Genomic DNA, 22438 nt, shown 5'->3' on the forward strand with positions numbered 1-22438 from the left:
GTTTCTATTATTTTCTACATAATTTAAAATCGAATATCTATTATGCTGTATTATCTATATTATACAAGGTGTGTTGCATATTATTTATTTAACAATGTTTCTTCTTCTTCTTCTTCTTCTTCAACTTGTTTATTGTGATTTTTTTTTTTTTTTTTTACTGGGTTTGATTTTCCTATACTCACCATGTCATCTTTTTTCACTGACAGGAAAAAAAAAAACACTTTATTTACAAATAGCAAGTCTTTAAGATTTTTTTTAATTTTTTATTTAAACGTGCAAAGAGGATAATTGGGAAATGTTGGCAATAAAATAAATAAATAAAGAGGGAGAGAGAGAGAGAGAGAGACTGAGAGAAAGGTACCCAGAAAGACAGACAGGGAGGTACAAAGGAGGACAGAGGGGGAAACAAAGACAGAGACATACAAATGAAGAGAGAGAGAGAACGAGGGAGAGAGACAGAGAAATAGACAGATAGAGAGATAGACAGGGGGGAGAGAGAGAGGCAGACAGACAGATAAAAAGTGAGATAAAAAAACAGACAAAGAAAGAAAGAGTGAGAGATAGATAGATAGATAGATAGATAGATAGATAGATAGTGGGAGACAAAGACAGAGACAAAGATAGGCAGAGATGGCATGAGAGAGAGAGATTGATAAACAGACAGAGAGAGAGACACACACATGGATAGACAGACAGGCAGAGAGAGATCCTGACAGAAAGGTACAAAGTGAGACAAAGAGACAGACAGATAGACAGTGGGCGAGATAGAGTGAATGAGAGAGACAGACAGACAGACAAAGAGAAAGAGATAGACGAGGGAGAGAGAAAGAGAGAGATAGATAGACAGACAGGGGAGAGATGGAGTGAGTGAGAGAGAGAGAGAGAGAGAGAGAGACACACACAGAGAGAGAAAAAGATAGACAGGAGGAGAGATGGAGTGAGTGAGTGAGTGAGAGAGTGAGTGTGAGAGAGAGATAGACAGGAGGAGAGATAGTGTGAGTGAGTGAGAGAGAGACATAGACAGGGGAGAGATTGAGTGAGAGACAGACAGACAGATAGACAGACGGGGGAGAGATAGTGAGTGAGTGAGTGAGTGAGAGAGAGACAGACAGACAGATAGACAGATAGGGGGAAAGATAGTGAGTGAGAGAGAGACAGACAGACAGACAGACAGGGGGAGAGATAGTGAGTGAGTGAGAGAGTGAGAGAGAGACAGACAGGGGGAGAGATAGTGAGAGAGTGAGAGAGAGAGAGACAGACTGATGGACAGACAGGAGGAGAGATAGTGAGTGAGTGAGTGAGTGAGAGAGAGACGGGGGAGTGGCGCTTCAGCAACAGCAGTGACGTCATTTCAACATGGCTGCACAGGACGAGCTAAGTAAGTTCGCCTACCTTTTCGTCTTTATTCCATCAAAATTTCGGCCATATTTTATTATTTTTTTCTCTCACTGCCTTTCACATCAAGCGCAAAGAACACTATATATATTCTTCCATTGAATATTCTCCTTCAGCTGCGCTGTAGACCGGGGAGCTAGCCGACAGCTCAGTGCTTGCTAAAGGCCCAGTGCACAGTCATGGTCCAAAATGAAAGTGTCGTTTTTTATTATCTGATTTGGTTCGTTAGAATTTCCTTCTGTGCTCGAAACGCTTTGTTCGTGTGTCATATTTGCTTATCGCTCAGTGTCATTTAGAAGTAACGTGTGAAATAACTGAACAGTGTGCCTTGAATGAACCTTAGTCTGTGTGCGTTGGGTTAAGTTTGCTAGCTAGCCAAAATGCTAAACAAATAGCACAATAGCTAGTTATGTTAGTTTTAATTTGCTTGTTTATTTGTCTGTTAAACTGTGGATGAGTGTTGGGTGATTATATTATTAGGGGAGTTATTGTTTAAGCTCTGGCTACACCCTAATTTGCCAGTTTATTTGTATTTGTATACTAATGCAGTATTATGCAATTTGTCATACATATAACTGCAGTCTGCTCTTTCAGCAAATTCACTTTATAACTGTTGCGTTTCTTTCTCATTCAAACCAGTTCACTGCAACTACATAGTATAAAATCCTCTTTCTGTCATCGTCCTTCATATTTCTCTACTTTTATTTCCTCTTTCTCGTTCTCCTCCTCTTTAGATCAGCTGGAGCGCGTGTTCCTGCGGCTCGGCCATGCCGACACTGACGAACAGTTGCAAGATGTCATATCGAAGTTTCTGCCACCTGTTCTCCTCAAGCTGTCCAGTGCTCAGGAGGGTGTTCGCAAAAAAGTGAGTCCACCCCGAGGGCATTTTCACACAGCAGACCCGAAACCGCTAGTACTGACCGTCCCAGAAGTGCGAACGTCTACAGTTGTAGGCGTAATGTTCTTGCTTCAGCAATGTGGGAGACACCTGAAGAAGAAGAAGGGCAGGGGGGGATCTTTGGCTAAAGTAGTGGTGAGACCAAACGTGAAAAGTAGTGATGTCGTTTATGAATGATTCGTTTATTTTGATCAGATCTTTAATATGACTTGGGAACAACGAGTTGTCTCAGAGAGTGATTTGTTCATTTTTGACTGGGCATGCGCTCCAACATCCCCATAGGTTCTGTACAGGAAACAGAAATGATTAGTTCACGTCTCGAGTCTTCCAAGTTCAAGTCGTTCGGTCTTCCGGTGACCGGCGCATAGCCAATGCACCATGCAATACCGGAAACGGAACGAACGACTCGAACCCGAAGACTTGAGACGCGAACGAATCATTTCTGTTTCCGGGGAACAGACGTGTCAAAAGAACGACTCGGATCGGGAGGTGAGGTGAACTGCATAGCCTGAACACCCAGCTAAGCAATTAATTAATCAACCATTTCTGTTTCTCATAATTCCACCATGGTTGCATTAGCCTGTAGTTTATTTAATAGTTTATTAAGTACTAGATGTGTTGGGGAATTGAACATGTAACATTTTAATTACATTTTGCTGAAATGACTCGAAAAAAGAATCGTTCATTTTGCCGAACGAGATTCAAAGATGAAGTGAGTCGGTAAAATGATCCGAACTTCCCATCACTAGTTCACTGAGGGGATGTGGAAGAAGTGGGTACTTTTACTATCTAGGTGAGCGTTGATTCGGTCTTGTGAGGCAGTAGAAATCAGCTGGGTGGGGTCAACTTGTCAGTTGACACGTGTTAGGGTTTTAGTGGTAAAATATCATTTCTTTCCCTCTGTACCAGTTAGGATTTTCTTGCTTACAATGTTGGCAATTCTGCAGTTCAGTATGTTTTGTTTGTGTGTGAAATATGTTTCTGAACCCAGTTAAGGCTCCTTCCAGATACGTCCCATAAAGTCTTAATTATGAGTGGGGAAACGCCAGGATTTTGTTTAAGCGGAATATGACGCTTCAAGACGTGCTTACAGGGTGTTAATGGCTGTCGATTTCTCACCATGCTGCATCACACCAAATTATTTTCCTATCATAGCGTGTCTAGTCATGTTTTATTCCTTACTTATTACATTCACAACCGTGAAACACAAATCTGTTTTTGGGCTCGTATAGCCATATTAGTTGTTATAGCAATGACTCATGCATGCACTGAGCAGTTGAGCAAGCTGATGTACTGTAATCTGCCTCTTTTGAGGTCAAACACATTATGGCTGGAAGTGATTTATGACCAGTGTCGTGATTACGCTCTGTCCAGGTTATGGAACTACTGGTTCACCTGAATAAAAGGATTAAGAGTCGTCCTAAGATTCAGCTTCCTGTGGAGACTCTGCTCGTGCAATACCAGGACCCAGCAGCAATGTCTTTTGTCACAGTATGTAAACACTCACACACATTACACTTTGTACCTCTACAAGATGTGAAGTTTGCAATATTGCGACGGATCGATTCAAAAGTTTTGCCGTTTTGTTGCATGAGTCCCATTTCATTTTGCTCCTCAAGCAGTGCTGCGTTCACTAAGCAGTATATGTGTTTGCAGAATTTTACGATAATCTACATAAAGATGGGTTACCCCAGACTGGACGTGGCCAAACAGTGTGAGCTCGCACCCACTCTGCTCACAGCCATGGAGGGCAAACCAGAGCCTCAGCAAGACAGGTGAGTCTGATCTCACGTCGTCGAGGAACATCAAACGAATTAGTTTGCCCTTAGTTTTAATGCACAACAGCTGCTGTTATCAAATTTTTGCATGATCCAACCTTTTTAAAATTTCGATAAAATTCCACCAGCAAAATTCTTTACCAAGTATTATTATGAGAAATATCAGACAGACAAGTTCACTGATTGAAATATGAATGGGATAGTGGTAATGCTCAGAATGTCCAGTCCCCAGCACAAGCTGGGAAAAAAGAGACCCCATCCAAAACAGACCTATAAGACCGATATCATTTGCTTCAGCTTTAAACCCATATCCCCTGGCCACACAGATGTTATATTTTGTCATAAGTACCTATGGCCATCTCTAGTGTCCACGTCTGAGATCTTTGTCATGGCATTTCGACATGAATATGTGATACCGAATCAGGACATCCCTGGCTGCCGTTCTGCAAGTTGACTGATTGCACATGGACACATCTTGTGCATAAAAAGTCCCTTTATAGGTGCTAAAGTTTAACCTTTATAGTAAATTACTAATATTACTGATTTTCCTGTCTTATTTCCAGCCTGATGCATTTGCTGATTCCCACTCTGTTCCACATGAAGTATCCGACGGAGCCTTCTAAAGCGTCGCCCTTTGTCCTCACGGAGAAGCCCAAGACTGTTCATCAGCTACTGGAGTTCATGCTCGATGTCCTCCTGATGCCTTATGGGTGGGTGGGTTGGTGGGGTTGGGTATGCTTGGTATTTTGGTATGGGTATGCTTGGAATTAATTTGTTCGGTTATTTACAAAAAAAAAAACTGTGGATCAAAGACAAAAATGATGAATTGAACATTTCTTGCATTTGTTTTTCCGTTTGGACCTCCAGACATTTAAATGAGCTTAATTAAATGAATTAAAGCACTCATTAAATGAGCTTAATCGGCAATATGGAGGCAAGATTAAGTATGGTATCAGCAAAATTAATCATTGCAGTAGAATAATGGTAGATCACATGGGTAGATACTATATATTAGTCATTAGTAGGAGTTTTAGGCCAATTTATTTTTTAAAAATGTTGCTTTTTTTTATTTAATTTTATTTTTGTAAGTGGTGAGTAAAATTAATTATTTAAAAGAAGTCTAAAACTATGCTTACCTGTTAATATAAGATGGTTTTCTTCAGGAATGGGGGAAAAAAATACCCAATTAACTGAATTAACCCAAAACAATACATAACAATATATAGAGGACTTCTTTTCGAGCCAGTGTAGGTTTTATTCCCCTTCTATATCTGAAATGCCAAGGTGAAAATTCATTAGTCAGATGACTAATACTAATACACATGGGGCATCTTGTAACACGCGGTAAGCAGCTTAGAGCCCAGGTGTAATGACTCAATTTGATAATAGAAACAAGTTAATTCCTAGTACAATAGCGGAGGACGTATTTGAATACCAACAGTGCTAAAATGTCAGCTAAAATGTCTCTGGTGCAGATTTGGCTTTTCTTAAGAAATTGCTCTCTTTTTTTCTTTTTAAACAGGTTTGTGTTGAATGAGCAGGCAAGCCGTCCCGCTCCCTCCTCCCCACAGGGGGGCTCTGCAGCAGCAGGAGCAGGACAGGGCCTTCCTCAGCTTCCTCCAGGGATGAGCCTGTATGCTGTTAAACGGGTTATTGGAGAAACGCAGTGGAGTCCTGAACAGCTGGAGCAGGTCAATTTTTCCCCTGAACTCTGACCTTTGGAAAGAAATTCCATTCGATAACGACTGTAAATGCAAATATTTTCTCAAAGCATGCCCGTTTGAATGTATTTAACATGTAACAACGATCAAGGACACTTACCCATTGTTGGGATGAGTATACATAGCTGCAGCATCAAAGAACATCTGTAAGACCAGATGTTGCACCAGTTTTAGCGTTAAAACCGATGTATGGATTATGGAAAGGTGCGCACGGATATCAGAGCTAATCTCTAGTGTAACTGTTCTTTCTGTAGTGCAAGTTGGGGATTGTAAAGTTCATCGAAGCGCAGCAGGTACCCGAAGTGGAAACAGTCGTCCACCTGGTTGTTGCCTCTAGCGACACCAGGCATAGCGTAGCAACAGCAGCTGACCTGGAACTGAAAAGCAAGCAGAGGTATGGGGTGTTGTTATAGGATACATTTCGATTGTATCATCAAAATATTTCACTGTGATGACGTGTGTACTATTTTGTGTTGCAGCATTATCGACTGGAACAATCCACTCATCATTAACAAAATGTTCAAGGTTTACTTGGGTGATATTCCACTCAAAACAAAGGTATGTTTCTAATTTTATTCAGGGGATTCTGCAGATGTTTTAAGACGCTATTAGACTTCAGATTGTACAGAGCCACACGTTTTTCCCCACGTGACCTGGAGAATGACATCCTCCGACATCCGTGGTAGCATCACGTAGAGTTTTACCCATGGCCTCTTGGTTGCTTCTGTGACTAATGCCACTAATGGATTTAATGATGCTATGTGGGATGTTCAAAGTTTGGATTTTTATTTTTAATAACCGAACCTCGATTTATACTTTCCCAGAACTTTGTCCCGGACTCGTTCTGATTTGCAAACTACGTCGATTTTTTTTTTTCTTTTTTTCTCGCTTAAATATTCTGGGCTTTTTTTTGTGTGTAGCTGTTAAAGTTGAGTAGTGGTGACCTTTTTTCTTTGTCCCCCAAGGGTGCCACAATGAAGCGGGAACTGAAGCATGAACCGGTCAGCACCAGGGTCAAGATGAAGATTCTGCCTCATCTGCTTCGCTCTAGACTCGCTGCTGAGTGTTTTCCTGCAAACATCCAGGTTAGTGAGAGAGAAAGTGCCGGAAGTAATAAAAACAAATAGTTTTAAAAAACAGTGGACGGTGATAAAAGGCAAAAATTAAGGGGAGCTTTAAGCCACGAGTGTTTTTTTTTTTTTAACTTGCGGGTGTAGGGGGCTTGGCTTTGACCAGGCTTTATAATAAATGATGAGAAATAGGAAGGAAGATAGGGCTTTGAGAAGATTTTGTTAATTTTAATGATTGCTTTGTGTGTTTTAGGTCGTCTATGACGGGCTGTTTGGAGCCAACACCAACAATAAACTCCTGTCTCTCACGTTGCAGTTTGTGCACCATATCTGTGTTGTGTAAGCGTTCTTGTTGTAGAGCATGTAATATTCTGCAGAGCATGTACGATACATTCTCTAGGCATTATTTTAAAATCTCTATTACTTGATGCATCAAAAAATGGCAACATCCACCAAAGTGTTGTATAGTGTCAGCATTTTGAACCTGAAGTTTTCTCTCTGCAGGTGTCCTGATACTAATAAGCCATTGGGACTGATGCTGCTAAACGGCCTTACCAAGCTGATCAATGAATACAAGGAGGTTGAAACTATAGCTATTCTATTATTAACACTATTCTCACCACTTGAATTGTAACTGATCTCGGTAGTCTTTCCATTTAAGCATAAACATAAATACAGTTAATTAATGATGTTCATTTTGCTGTTCAGGATCCTAAATTGCTGTGTATGGCCTACTCAGCTGTTGGAAAGCTTTCAAAGTAAGTGACTATTCTCTTTTTATTTTATTTTATTTTTTTTAAGTCATCCATCCTATAGAAATTTTATTTCAAAGACGTGTACGCGCTTCCTTATAGCCGAATGCCGCAGCTCTTCACTAAAGACATAGCCCTGGTCCAGCAGTTCTTTGAGTCCATGTGCAAGGTGAGTCTGACTCATTCATTTGAACATATCGCTGAGACTCATCACGACTCTAAAACCTTTCGCCCCCCCCCCCCCCTTTTTTTTTTAAATGAGACAATGCAACTGTTTTTTTTTGTTGTTGTTTTTAAACTAAATTCTGTCTATCTTTGTGTTAACAGGAAGAAGCTGATGTGCGACTGGCTATACAGGAGGCTTTGTCTATGATGGTGGGTGCATATGTCAACCTGCAGGGGGCACTCCTCAACCTAATGGAGGCACTGGTGGCTGCATACATAGGAAAGGTTTGGCACATGACTTTGTGACCTGTGATAACATTATACGATTGGTTGTTTATATATATAATATAAAAGATTTGATGTTATTGTACATTTATACCTCAGCCGGAAGTGCAGGTGCGTCAAGTTGCAATGAAGTTTGCCTGCATGGTGTTTGCACCAGACCATGTTCCTTCCAGATACCTGCTTCTACTAGCAGCAGGAGACCCGTAAGCCAATATAATGACTTGAATATTTTTCACCTTCTACTGCTTCAAAGCATTTTATGTTTTTAATATGACTGTGTTTTTATTAGTCGTGAGGAGGTGTCTGGAGAGGCGCGGCGCGCGCTCAGGTCTCTCACATCTAAGAATGCAGAGAGAGAAAAATTCAAGCCCATGCCTTCCTTCGCTGAGATGGTCAGCTACATTCACGAGAAGGTCAGGCCATCTGTAATAAAAAAAAAAGACGAATAATGTTTTAAATGGGATTAACGGTGGTGTGGCACCATTTCGTTACGTTATTGCATAACTTAATAACTCCGTTTTGTTGTTTGGTGTATTAATCTCCTGTTTATGGTGACGCGTTTTAGGCCGCTGAGAGGATGAAGACTCCTGCCAAATACATTGTTGGGACCTCAACACTTCCTTTTAACCCTGCGACGTTTGAAGAGGTGAAGGAAAAAAAAAATCAATGCCGCTCCATTACCAATACCAATCAATACCACGTGACTTTGCAGCCAATGAGTCTATTAATAAGTAATGTGCAAAAGATCCCCATTTACCTTTTTAATTTTTTTTTTTTTTTTATAGATTGTTTTATATCTCAGGATGTGTTTGGCTCATAGTGCCGGAGCCACACCTGCTTCGCAGAGTTTGATTGACATGCAGGACGACGCTCCTGTTGTTGGCCGCTACGTTCGGTCTTTGCTCGCGAACGAAGCTCCACCTTCTTCCTCTACGCCTAAAGGAGAAGAGGCCAATCCAGTTCAGGTCTACATGGATCTGCTGCAGCAGCTGCTGTCGGCCGTCGGAGGTAAATAATACGGCGATCAGACATAAAGGTGTCGGCCACGGCGATACAGTTTAGGACAGCGTGTAAGCATTCTTCTGGGGTTTTTTTGTGATTAGCATAACGGACATTTTGGAAATCGGTATCTGACCGATGACGAACTGAATTGATAACGCTTCAGCACATAACGATCCAACAATTTGATCAAAACGTGACGTTCACTGTGAGAGGAAATCGCACTTCCGAAAACTGGCCAGGTTTTGGACATCTTTAGGCAGACAGCATGAAGACAGCATGAAGCCAAAATAGGAGAGTAGCCTTAATAAAAATCTCTCATGTTGTTTTGATGTAATTTATTTATGCGTTTTTATTATCCAGAAATCCGCCACAAGGAAATACTCGACTGTACAGTGCTGTGTAAAGCTAATTACGAGCATGTTTTCCTTCACAATACGTACAGTAATCGTGAAACTTGGTCATGTTTGATTATATAATTGGTTTGTGTGTATTTTCTCTGCAGGTATTCCGGTCATGTATTGCTTGTTAGAGGTGGTGTCTGTCTGTCCTCAGAAACTCGCTCCCAGATTTGCCAACAAAATCGATTGGATAAAAGTGAGCGGCTTGTTCGTCGGCGTCATAAACTAATTCTGCTCGATGATCTATCGATCCAGATGATTGACGTTTTAATCTCATTGTGTCAGGGTATGATGAACACCAATAAGGAAGACATGCGGGAGCTAGCTGCTCAGCTCTATGCGGTGGTTGTCTCCACCATGTCTGGCAACGAACTCAAAATCGCTGTACAAAACCTCATCAAGATCACCAAAGACACTCATGTGTGTACTTTTACTTTGTTCGGTATCATTTTGCTATAAAGTGCCTTGTCTTGTAACACACACACACCCTTACTTCTGTTTAGCGGGGGGGGGTTGAAAAGGACCAACATTGAAAGGTATTGACAATTTTTTGGCGTTAATAAATATTAATTGAAGATGTTCTCGTTTAAACGCAGAGTCCTGAGTCCCAGCACGGTGCCATTTTGGCTTTAGGATACATGGTGGGCAAGTACATCAGCCGGAGACATAGCTTGACTTTGCTTGAGAGGACAAGTGCCACATCTAAAGATGACGAGGATTTGATCACCATAGCCACCAAAACCATCGGTATGGCCATTGAAACAGGAGCACTGTGTCACACTGATATAGTTAAGCGAATTTATTTCAAGTAGCGCATCATGATGTGGCATTAAAGTCATATAAACAAGTGGTAAATTATTTTATTTTTTTAAACACAAATACATATGTATATTATAGGTGACAGGTGTCAATCTCAAGGTCCACCAAATACGGCCCACTGCCGCATTTTATTTGGTCTGCACGCACAAAAAAAAAAAATATATATATATATATATATATATTGAACTGTGTTTGCAATTGTTTGATATCCATGAGAGCAGAGTATTGTTGTGAATTTTTTGAACAAAAGTTCAAAAGGTTAAACAATAGCCAATTTTTCACAGCCTTCTTTGCTCATATTTACCAAGGGTGCCGCCAATATTATTAAAGGGCAGTGTATATAGATATACATGTATATTAAAAAAAACAACTTTATTCAGTTATATAAATGTTATCACATACGTAATAGTTGAATAGTTTCTGTAATTAATTTTCCTGTTATCCTGTTCTACTTCCAGAGCCTAGGTTAGTGGTGTTAATCAAGCAGATAGATGATAATGTGTTTTTAAAAAATTATGAATAGCCTTTAATTATGGCAGAATTGCTGATGTGGCCCGGGGTTGAATTTGAGTTCGACACCTGACGTATTCTGCCTTTCGGATATGAAGTAAATCTGATGATTTCCTCACCAGGATCATTTTTGGACAGTGCCACTCCCTTGCTGACAATCGCTGCAGTAACCGCTCTGGGCGAGATCGGTCGTAACGGAGAACTGCTAATACCGAGCGAGGGAGACGGATTCAGCAAACTCGGCCTGGTGGAGAACCTGCTGGCCAGGATAACATCGGGCAAAGAGAGTGGCAAGGTAACATCGACGAACTTCTTTGACGTACACATTTTCCTCGTTTTCCGTGCAGGTAATTTACTGGAGTGACACGGGCATATTGCTAAATTAGTTAGCCATGAGCTCTTTTGATCTTGCATTACGACTACAAGGACCCCATGCGCGCGCACACACACACACACACACACACGCTGTTTCTCTCTCAAGCTGATTCATCATAATATGAAACCAACAGAGTTGTTCATCTGATGGCCTCATATTATTGTTCATGTTAAGTGTTTTATAATTAGATGGACTTTATGACCGCAGTCGTTTTTGATTGAACCGATTATTAATAAATGATGTACGTTTCTGTGGTCAGATGAAAGAACGTGTAATCCAGACGCTGGGATTTCTCCCAGTGGGAGATGCCGAATTCCCACATCAGAAAAAACTCCTGCAAGGACTCATGGATTCAGTAGAGGTAGCGTCATCATGCTTTAAAAGACTGCCAGTGTCGTTTTAAGTGATTTTAAAAAATAATACATAATCATTGCTGACCATATTCGTCCATGCTTTTAGTTATTTATTTATTTATTTATTTATCTGATATCAGTAACTTGTTTACATTTTTTTCACCATTTGTGTCTTATTTTCTCATCTCTCTTTCTCTCGCTCTCTCTCACTTTGCCTTTCTCAGGCCAAGCAGGTCGAGCTGCAGTTTACTGTTGGTGAGGCCATAACGAGTGCCTCTGTTGGGACCTGCTCAGGCGCTGCCAGAGATGTCTGGACCTGCACTGAAGACCAGTACTGCCCTCCTGAGAGTGAGTGTGTGTGTGTGTGTGTGTGTGTGTGTGTGTGTGTGTGAGGGAGAGAAAACAGCTTTGTATGAGTGTATACTAATCTCTATAACAGAGGAGTGTATAGATGTTTAGCCACACTTGCAGTGTATTAATAGGATAAACCACTCATCTCTGTCTCAGATGTGAAGAATAATGATGTCTTGTCCTGGACGTTGAGCGCCATCTTGTCTAAGTACATAGTGAGTCAGAATCCCCACGTGCGTCAGGCTGCCTGCGTATGGCTCCTCTCGCTCGTAAAGAAACTGAGCCAGCATAAAGAGATTCGGGTAAACACGCACACACAGACACTAACGCCGTCTAATAGAAACGTGGCACAATATGAATTTTTCTGAAGTATTTCACTATAGCGCTAATGCCTGTTTTTCTTTGATGTAGTCTCATCTAAAGGAGATCCAGACCGCGTTCATTTCCGTATTGTCTGACCCAGATGGTGAGTTACGAATCATGCTCCCTGTAACGATTCACGCTTTATTATGTAACTGAGATAAACCATTGAAATGTGCGTGTGTTTGTGCGTAGAGCTTAGTCAGGACGTGGCGTCTAAAGGCCTGGGGTTAGTGTACGAACTGGGAGGCGAGCAGGACCAACAGGAACTGGTGTCCACTCTAGTGGAGACTCTTATGACTGGAAAAAGGTATTTAATTGCCATTTTGCATTTATTATTGTGACGATGATTATGATTTCGAGCCCTTTTAGCGCATTACTTTAGATCAGGTACACTGAGTATGCATAAATTATTGATACAGTTGTAAAAAGGTTATAAATGCCACCAAATAGGTTTATTTGCTGCCTTATCTAACATTTTATTGAGGTCCTGTCAACAAAATGCATGTCAACTGCAGCGCTAATAATAGTTTCAGCTGCAAGGCAGATCACATGTTGATATTAATGTGCTAATACGTTATTGTTTCTTTAACATTTCCGCAAGAGCTTTGTAACAGTCAGAGGTAAGACTGGAACTTTAACCTTGTGTGTGTGTGTGTGTGTGTGTGTGTGTGTGTGTGTGTGTGTGTAGAGTCAGACACACTTTATCTGAGGACACTGAGGTCTTTCAGTCTGACGCTCTTGGTAAAGCACCTGATGGGTAGGTGATTTGTATTCACTGATTTTAGTCCTGAATATCGTTTTCCCCACTCAAACCTTATGTTCAGATCAATAGTTTAAAGCTTTCTTGATTGACAGGCATGGCCTCTCAACCTACAAGGAGCTTTGCTCTCTGGCAAGTGACCTGAACCAACCAGATCTCGTTTACAAATTCATGAACCTGGCCAATCACCACGCCATGTGGAACTCAAGAAAGGTGAGCTTTAGAAATCTGATACTGCGTTGATTAGGTATGTTATTAAGAATTTACTTGTATTTGCTTTCTTAAGATGTTTAATTTGAACTACACTCGATCCTTGCTTCATATAGAGCACCGAAGGTTATCTGTGGTAGTACTGATGTGAGACAGTTTCTCATTTTTCTCATCATGGTTCCTGTTTTGTTGCAGGGGGCGGCGTTTGGGTTTAACATCATTGCAGCTAAAGCTGGAGAACAGCTTGCTCCGTTTATGTCCCAGTTAGTGCCCCGTCTCTACAGGTACCAGTTTGATCCCAACCTGGGCATCCGACAGGCCATGACCAGCATCTGGGACGCCCTCGTCACTGACAAAACCATTGTACGGTTTTATCCTACACGTTAACCGCTCATTTCGCATTATGTATCGATTATAATACCTAAATATTGATATTTCACCACAAGCCCACTGTATTGTATTGTATTATATTATATACAGCATAATACTTTTACATTGTCATTATTAGTGTATTAAAATTGGCATTTAAGAAACTAGAGAAGATTTAGATTTGTGTGGTGGTGTTTTTTTTTTTTCTTCTTAATTAAGGTTGAGAAATACTTCAAAGAGATACTGCAGGATGTCATTTCCAACCTGACCAGCAACATGTGGAGAGTTCGGGAGTCAAGGTGACGCCCGACAAGCAATAGCAAAAGAAAAGAATCATGATGATGAATAAACACAATTTGTTTAATGCTAATTCAGTAGACATTTAAGGTGGCGTTTTTTTTTTTCCCCCTCTACTTTATAGCTGCTTGGCGTTAAATGATCTGATTCGTGGAAGGCATGCTGATGACTTCATAGAGCACGTCACCGAGATCTGGGAAACACTTTTCCGGGTTTTGGATGATATCAAGGTATCAAGACTGACACGTAGTTGTTGTATCCTGAAATTAGCTTTTGTGTGTGTGTGTATGTCTGTGTACGTGTTCAGTTGGTTAACTTTAAATTAAGGATGTTTTGTTTCATAACATCAGTAAAATGTCTTATTCCACTTCTTGAGTCCAGTGTTTTTGTGTACTTCAGGAATCAGTCCGAAAAGCAGCAGATTTAACTCTGAAGACCCTCAGTAAGGTAAAAAGTCACGTGACCTTTTTTTCCACACCAGTACATGCTTGCATAATTTGCATATACTAGCACTACTATTAGTTACCACTATTAATATAAACATTTTTGGATACCGTTAAGCAAAAACGTGCGTGTGTGTGTTTTGCAGATATGTGTGCGAACGTGCGAATCAACAGGTGCGTCGGCTAAAAAAACGGTCGGCGTGCTCCTGCCGATTCTGCTAGACAAGGGCATCGTCAGCAATGTTGCCGAGGTGCGCGCGCTCAGGTAGGAAAGGGTTTCTGTATTGTTTGTAAATACAATTGTATCTGTTTTTGGTTGACATTTGTTTTGATAGTGGGTGTGTATGTGTTAGTATCCAGACTCTTGTGAAGATCAGCAAAGCAGCAGGCAGCTGCCTGAAACCGCACGCCCCTCGTCTCATACCGGCTCTGCTAGAGGCACTGAGTGTACTCGAACCGCAAGTGCTCAACTACCTCAGTCTGAGAGCCACGGAGCAGGAGAAGGTGAGCAGCAGCTATTCTGTTCTGTCGTGAGTGTCTTGTTTTGGGGGGGTCGAAGCACTAAGGCAAGGTTCAAACAGGTAACTCGTAGTGATTTTTGTTTTGTTGCCATATTTGATTGAAAAAATCTGAAAGATTTCATGCAGTCTGAACAGCGAAAAGACAACAAGACAAAATCCGCCTTCTATCAGGTTCATTTATGCGTCAAGCCTAAAATATCTACTCTAAATCTAGAGATGCGTCGATACCTCTACTGGTATGATACCATACGCATACTCATAAAACATGCTCCGACACCAACATCTGACGCTATGTTGCCATGTTATGGACACATGAAATGACCGGGATCTCATGGAGGGACTTCAGCATCTTAAACGATACAGTAACTTGCTAAAACATCAGCACGAGAGTTCATTACTAGCAGCACGCATCAGCATCCAGTGCTGCAAACTCTAGCTAGATGAGAGAAAACGTCCAGGCGAGTGAAAATAACAGCTCTTACTCAGCCACTATCGGTTATTAGCAGTGAAAGATTCCGATGCGACGGAAACAAAACCGTACTTTACTCACAGCTGCCCAGAATTGCTTTTCTAAATGAAAAGCTGCGCTGCACTGAACCGTACTCAATCCAAAATATCTAATGCAGCTAGCGAATGTCCTTTGACATGCCTGATTGAGGAGGTTACTCATTTCCTTATCGGTATTGATGAGTACCAAAATACATGTACTGAGTCTGGGAACAAAAAAAATAAATAAATAAAATGGTATCAGTGCATCCCTAGTATGTTTGTATGAGTAATCGGCGCAACAGAGACTTGCATGAAATCAGTCAAGTGAAAATGAAGCAAACTATTCCCAGTGTGAAATCTGAAACTCTTCTCCTCTCCTCACAGAGTGCGATGGATACTGCCAGACTGAGTGCAGCCAAGTCCTCACCTATGATGGAGACCATTAACATGGTATGAATTCATAAGGCGCGCACCAGACTAGTGCTCTGTCGCTGTGCCAAAGCATGCATTACGGCTGCCGGTAAATGAGTTTTGCCGGATACACTTTGGAAACTAAAAAGCACTTTACTAATGAGGCTTTCCTAATGAGGTTGGGATTACCTGGCCAAAGCGCTCCAAAATTTCACGTTTGTCTTTCTGACTGTGTGACTATTGTTATAAACATGTATTATTATTTGTATTATGTATGATCTAAAATGTACTCCGGTTTCCTCCCCCGGTCCAAAGACATGCATGGTGGGCTGATTGGCGTGTCTAAAGTGCCCGTAGTGTGTGAGTGTGTATGTGAGTGCGCCCTGCGATGGACTGGCACCCTGTCCAGGGTGTACCCCACCTTGTGCCCGATTCTCCCTGGGATAGGCTCCAGGTTCCCCCGTGACCCTGAAGAAGGAGTAAGCGGTAGAAGATGAATTGATGGATGATCTAAAATGTATTAGTTTAAATAGTTTGATGTCTCTGTGCAATTTCCCAGTCAGTCTGAGTGATTATTGAATTATTTATAACGCAGTACTGTTGGATTCTTGATTCCGATTGGTCAAAAGGTGTTGATTCATTTTCTATGACAGCACGTCTGGTAGTAAGCGGCATGATTTATATTAACGTACTCGTTCTTGTACAGACCCCTCTGAAGGGACTGGAACGGCAAGGTCGATTGAAAATTTTTTTTTTAAAATTGGTAAAATATATTTATTTATTTATTTTTGCGCACCAACCAGACATGGACCAGGTCGACCGAGGAAAATAACAGCAACTGATGACGGAAATCAGGAAATGAAAGCTGAAATTCTGATCTATCGTCTCATATTCATCTTTTGAGCTGAAATCCAAATGCCTTCAGAGTATAGTAAAAGCAAAAGAATCGGCCCTGTTGTTCCAATACTTTTCAGAGGGGACTGTATGTCATCGTTTCTATAGTAACAGCATGTACACAGGGACTTGTATGGCAGATGCTCCACATAAACCTTTTTTTTTATTTTTTTTTTTTTTTATTTTTTTTTTTTTTTAATTTTAAATAGCACTTTTGAAAGGAGTCTCCAGTGTCAGTGCTTTAGCAACATGTGGCAAAGTGTTGTCTTCTTCACTAATAAGTTAGGTTAAAGTTAAGTTAAAGACGTTTGTTTGTGTATGTTACAGTGTTTGCAGCATTTGGATGTGTCCGTGCTAGGTGAGCTGGTTCCTAAACTTTGTGATTTACTAAAGAGTGGAGTCGGTCTTGGAACCAAGGTAAATGTGTAAACACGTTGTAATGTATGTGTATACGTGTCCCTGTGTGTGTCTCTCTCTTTCTCACATTTTATTTATATATGTGTATGTATATGTATGTGTGTATATACATACGGGTTGTATATTTATGTGGTTTACAGGGTGGCTGTGCCAGCGTGATTGTGTCATTGACAGTACAGTGTCCTCAAGACCTCACGCCTTACTCGGGTAACTAATGTAATATGCACACACTGTATCTAAACAAGTATTTACACATGCCTTCACTTTTTTTTTTATTTTAAATATTGATTTATTTTTGGCGTATGTGGCATTTACATTTACAGGTAAACTAATGAGCGCACTCCTAAACGGCATCCACGACCGCAGCGTCGTGCTTCAGAAATCTTTCGCCTTCGCTATCGGCCATTTGGTCAGGGTGAGTACTCGCAGGTTTTAATATTCACCTTCCGGTAATCAAAACAAAGTCATACATGAGTGGAGCTTGGAAATGAAAGGTGGTCCTCTTTTCCTGCAGACAGCGAAGGACAGCAGTGTGGAGAAACTTCTGCAGAAACTTTGCACCTGGTACCTGGAGAAAGAAGGCAAGATTGAATTGTTTTTTTGGGTTTTTTTTTTTTTAGAGAAAGTATCACAATGTTATCACAATGTCTAGTTTTTGACTTAGCTTAATTATCTTTTCTTTTCTCTCTCTGTCTCTTCCCCAGAGGCCGTGTACAAGTCATCGTGCTGTTTGACAGTCCATGCCATCAGTCAGTACAGTCCTGACGTGTTGAAGGCTCACGCCGGCGTGGCTCTGCCACTGGCGTTCCTAGGCATGCACCAGCAGCCTGAAGAACAAGGGGACAGCGCAGATGCCAACCTGTGGGCCGAGGTCTGGCAGGAACACGTGCCTGGTAAAGAGGGATGGGGTGAACGAGAAGAATGAAATATTCACAGGATTTGTGAATGAATCTTATAGGAGTCATCGCAGTCAGTGTCAACCTATGGGCTGATTTATTTATTTATTTACTTACTTACTTACTTACTTACTTACTTACTTTTAATTTCCTGCCTTGTTTTCAGGGGTCCAAGCACTTCTAGGCTTCTGATTCCTCTTCTGATTCTTCTTCCTCGCATACTCTAGAGTATTCATTATACTTTTGACAATGTAGAGCCTGAACATCAGTAATTATCAAAAGCAGTATGGCCATGACATGATTCCCGCTAAGCTTGAAAGGCATTTTCAAAAGTTTGAGGGCGGGGTCATCCATAGTGTCGGACTTCATTTAAAATAACCGCTCCTCCTGAACCAAAAAAAAAAACCTAGGTTTACGTAGAAGAACTAACCCCTTGTTCAATTTCTTCCTCCACCTTTATCGATCGCTGTAGGCAGTTTTGGTGGCATCAGGCTGTATATGACTGAGCTCATAGCCATTACCCAGAGAGCTTTGCAGTCTCAGTCCTGGAAGATGAAGGCTCAAGGTGGAGCCTCCATGGCAACCATCGCCAAGCAACAGACAGGCTCGCTTGTGGCACCTCACTTGGGGATGGTGCTAAACGCGTTACTGCAGGCGCTGGCGGGACGCACGTGGGCAGGGAAGGTGAGAGCACGCACACGTTTAGAAATGAATTGAATATAAGTATATAGAACTAAAGATCAGGAATGCATACTGTATAGTTTTTTGTTTTTTTTTTATTCATATTTTAAAATATTCTTTTTAATATGGATGTTCATAGATATTGGGACATGTATTTTATTACATTTATTTATTTATAGTAGGTTTTTTTTTATCCCCATATAGAAATGATAACATTGTTATCTATCCTTTCAGGAGGAGCTGTTAAAGGCTGTTGGGTCCGTGGTGTCACAGTGCAGGTTAGTCAACTAACGATTTCTCCTCCTTTCTTCTCATACACGTTATAAAGACCATCAATATATGTTCTCAAGACTCTTGATATATTGTATCGTGTGTGTGTGTGTGTGTATAGTGTGGAGCTGCAGAAGCCTGCAGCAGGTCAGCCAACCGTGCGTGAAGTGTTGGACACGGTGCTTAAGGAATGCAAAAAAGAGAATCTTGTTTACAAAATGGCCGCCCTGCGCAGCGCAGCAAACATTTTGGAGGCGGCGAAAGTGGACCGCTTTCAAGAAATGGCTGATATTCTGTTCCCAATGATTAGAAAGGTAAAGTAATTACAGAGTTGAGATTTTTGGGAACATATGTAGGTAATATAGAGTAAGAGCCAGAATTATTGGCCCCATTGTAAAAGATGGAAGGGGCGGGGTTTATGGGGGAAAAAAATCTGGTTACTTAACGCACACTAAAATTTATATATATATATATATATATATATATATATATATATATATATATATATATATATATATATATATATATATATATATATATATATATAGATAGATATAGATAGAGAGAGAGAGTGTAACAAAACTGTATGCACTATAATTGACACCCCTGCATTTAGTACTTTAGGGTCTAATTTACTATTTTGTGGACTCTTCAAAGCATTATTATTATTATTTTGGGGTTTTTTTGGGGGGGGTGCCAATATTTCCTGAGCTGAACGTGTATCTTTCATTGCCTCGGTCTCTCCGTGTCTTGTTTCGGTGGTGGACAGCGCTTCTGTTAAATTTCAATAAATATCAAAGTTTCTTTTTGGTGGTCCTCAGAATCAACCCGCGAGTGCCGGTTCACCGAAGCGCGACGACGACGACGAAGAAGACGTGAAGGAACGAGAGCTGCGGACCGAAGTTTTGCTGTGTGCGTTTGAGGTCATGGGAAAAGCTTGGCCCAAGAATCTGGAGACACAGAGTAAGATGAGAGGCATATTGAAAGACATGTTTTCAAAATCAATACAACCATAGAAATATAGAAACATCCATTCGAATCGATTTCAAGCCGTTGTAGAGGAATAAGTGTGTGTTGGTATGTGTTGCAGATCGGTACCAGACGGAAGTGTGTGGGCTAATGTGTGACAGGTTGAAACTGAGCACCTGGAGAGTTCAGCTGGGTGCTTTACAATGCATGAAGGCTTTTTATCAGGGGTGAGAAAATGCTTTCATTTAGCATATTCTATACTTTATCAGCTTTTATTGGCAGAACTACTTTACTGACACTTATTTTTAATATTTTACTTAAACAACTTCGATGGCAATGAGTTTTGGACTTTCAAGAGCCTGGGAGTTTAAGGATTTAAGTAATGTGTACCTGACTGTGCAACGTACTTATTAAAGCCTGAACCAACTTTTCTCGTCTTGTATGGCTCTATACGTGATCCATAAGTCCATACGATGGTCTTTGTTTTGTGTTTAGATTGCTGCTGTTGGAAAAGGACCATCAGAACTCCCAAGTACTGACCGAGCTTCTGTCAGAAACCTGCACTTCACTCGCATCACCACTGGGTAATACAGCTCTTAAATGCTGAAATAATAAGCCTTAATGAGAAAGATGAGACGTTTCAATGGGTTTTTTTTCCCCCCCTTACTTATTTCTCCAGAAAACAAAAGTTACTCATCTATAAGGACGGAAGCCTTGTCCATTTTGGAGCTACTCCTAAAAAGGATCGAAGGTAGACGTCCTGTTTTTTTTTTTGAACAAACACGCAGAGATAATAAGAGAGCTAAAAGTTATGAATAAATCAAGGGTGGACACATGATCAAATCTATTAGCCAGCTCACTGCATGCTGGAAAACCGATTTTCACTCAATACATTGGTGTGTGTTTATCGCGTTTGTGTGTAGGGAGCGACCAGTGGGACTGCCTGTGTGAAAAGAGCCGGCAACAGCTCCAGCGTTCTCTCGCGACGATGGAAACGGACATCCGTCCTGAACTGAAAGACAAGGCCCAAACACTGAGGAGAAAAATACAGGGTCTGCCTTAAACAAACCTACTTGCAGAGGAAGATTATTAGTAGTATTATTATTATTATTATTATTATTACACACATCTCTACAGTCATAAAGCAAACACATTAAAATCACATCTTTTGGCACCGTGGACAATCCTTCAAATCCATACAAGCATATGTCGAGAGGAACAGTAAAAGTGTATCCACTCCCGCTTTAGTGAGACTGTACTTAAACACGTCGCTTCTTGGTGTCCTAGATGAACATGCAGGACGCGTCCACATTATCTGTGCCAATCATTTTTCAATAACTTTTACTCCTTTTGAATGCAGTTGTAACCAGGTTCCAGATGATCCAGATGTGCACGTTATTCATTTTCTGTTTTCTCAGCAACTACATAAGTATAACAGAAAAGCCTGAAAGGTGTCAGACCAATGAAACTGACACTTTAGCGTTTACCTACACTGAACTCCTCGTCCCTCGGCGGGTTGTGTGACTACTGCTTTCTTTCTTTCTTCATTCCACGTCCGTAAATAAACCGTCTCCCCACAGTCCCCTCCATTAGAGTGATGATGCAGTATAACGGAGTGAAAGAAACAATGCTATAAAAGTTTAAGTGTGAAATTAGAGCCCGTGTGTGTGTGTGTGTATTTAAAGCAGATCTTGTAAAGTTTGCCTTCCAATGTTTGCATGTTAACACAGTACCCTCTTTGGAGGCGAAGCCAAACACGTATTTTCATAAGAGAAGAACGTTCAATTGGATCCAGCGTCATCAATGGGGAACTTTTGCCCCCAAATAAAAATAAGACTAAGTGTGAGTATATTTCATTAGATTGGGGAGAGGGAGGGGGGGGGGGGGTAGGTAGGTATGAATGCATTGCCACTAGTACCTCACTGCGGAGCGTAACAAATCCGTCATTTGTGCACAAAGGTTATTTTCTGAATCTTAGACTCCCATTCTTCAGAGTTTTTTTTGTTGTTGTTGTTGTCAGACTTGTTACTAAGGGAGCAAATCTCTGAGCTCGAGCAAAGTTAGGAGTGGGCTTGTTCAACATAGACCAGATAAGATTGCACAATCCATATTGTTCTATTCAAAACAGCTTCAATTCAAACGACGACTACTTATTTAATAAAATCAACTCTTAAAATTTCATTAGCATAAATAGTGTGTGAGCATTATGATTTCCTGAATCCAACATTAAACCAAACTGCATGTCTGACACTGTGTGCAAGAAGAAAAAAAACAATCATTTTTAATGGTCTCTTCAGGTTTTCATGCCATCCCATGACTACGTTTATATGCACAAAATGATCCGAATAAACTCTGATTCAGATTAAGACAATATTCTGATTCCTAACCCCGGAATATGCTTATTTTAATCAGAAATTCGTTGCATGTAAATACCTTATTCCGAAAATCCACTGAAAGGAGACATGCGCCACATGCTCTCAAGGAATTGTGGGTAGCAACGGCAGCATCTTGAATGTGGCAGGAATGGAAAAGCATACGTGTAAGTCAGCATACTCAAAACAACAAACAATATGTA

General features: G+C 40.9%; 1 protein-coding gene across 1 annotated transcript; it reads left to right on the forward strand.

Annotated features, from left to right (window-relative positions):
• Nucleotides 1–1267: 1267 nt before the first annotated feature.
• Nucleotides 1268–21520, forward strand: ecpas (Ecm29 proteasome adaptor and scaffold). The gene is made up of 49 exons (XM_017461569.3): nucleotides 1268–1378; nucleotides 2130–2260; nucleotides 3668–3784; nucleotides 3950–4068; nucleotides 4635–4781; nucleotides 5594–5762; nucleotides 6047–6186; nucleotides 6272–6350; nucleotides 6758–6877; nucleotides 7116–7201; nucleotides 7367–7442; nucleotides 7571–7620; nucleotides 7717–7783; nucleotides 7942–8064; nucleotides 8164–8267; nucleotides 8354–8477; nucleotides 8630–8710; nucleotides 8850–9072; nucleotides 9569–9660; nucleotides 9750–9884; nucleotides 10061–10211; nucleotides 10916–11088; nucleotides 11429–11530; nucleotides 11747–11870; nucleotides 12030–12175; nucleotides 12285–12339; nucleotides 12429–12543; nucleotides 12925–12993; nucleotides 13092–13209; nucleotides 13402–13569; nucleotides 13795–13874; nucleotides 13997–14102; nucleotides 14272–14319; nucleotides 14462–14580; nucleotides 14669–14819; nucleotides 15710–15775; nucleotides 16958–17047; nucleotides 17188–17254; nucleotides 17371–17462; nucleotides 17562–17628; nucleotides 17752–17940; nucleotides 18416–18627; nucleotides 18859–18902; nucleotides 19016–19208; nucleotides 19716–19857; nucleotides 19985–20090; nucleotides 20359–20447; nucleotides 20543–20614; nucleotides 20787–21520. The coding sequence occupies exons 1-49, from the start codon at nucleotides 1357–1359 to the stop codon at nucleotides 20924–20926; spliced, it is 5499 nt and encodes a 1832-aa protein (XP_017317058.1). The 5' UTR covers nucleotides 1268–1356; the 3' UTR covers nucleotides 20927–21520.
• The last annotated feature ends 918 nt before the right edge of the window (nucleotides 21521–22438 follow it).

This window comes from Ictalurus punctatus, chromosome 29, assembly GCF_001660625.3.
Source record: "Ictalurus punctatus breed USDA103 chromosome 29, Coco_2.0, whole genome shotgun sequence".
Taxonomy (NCBI): Eukaryota; Metazoa; Chordata; class Actinopteri; order Siluriformes; family Ictaluridae; genus Ictalurus; species Ictalurus punctatus.

Coding starts and splice junctions, on each gene's coding strand:
- ecpas (XM_017461569.3), top strand. CDS start 1,357: ATGGCTGCACAGGACGAGCTAA. Junction 7,784..7,941: donor TCTTTGAGTCCATGTGCAAG/GTGAGTCTGACT, acceptor TTGTGTTAACAG/GAAGAAGCTGATGTGCGACT. Junction 19,209..19,715: donor TGTTCCCAATGATTAGAAAG/GTAAAGTAATTA, acceptor GGTGGTCCTCAG/AATCAACCCGCGAGTGCCGG.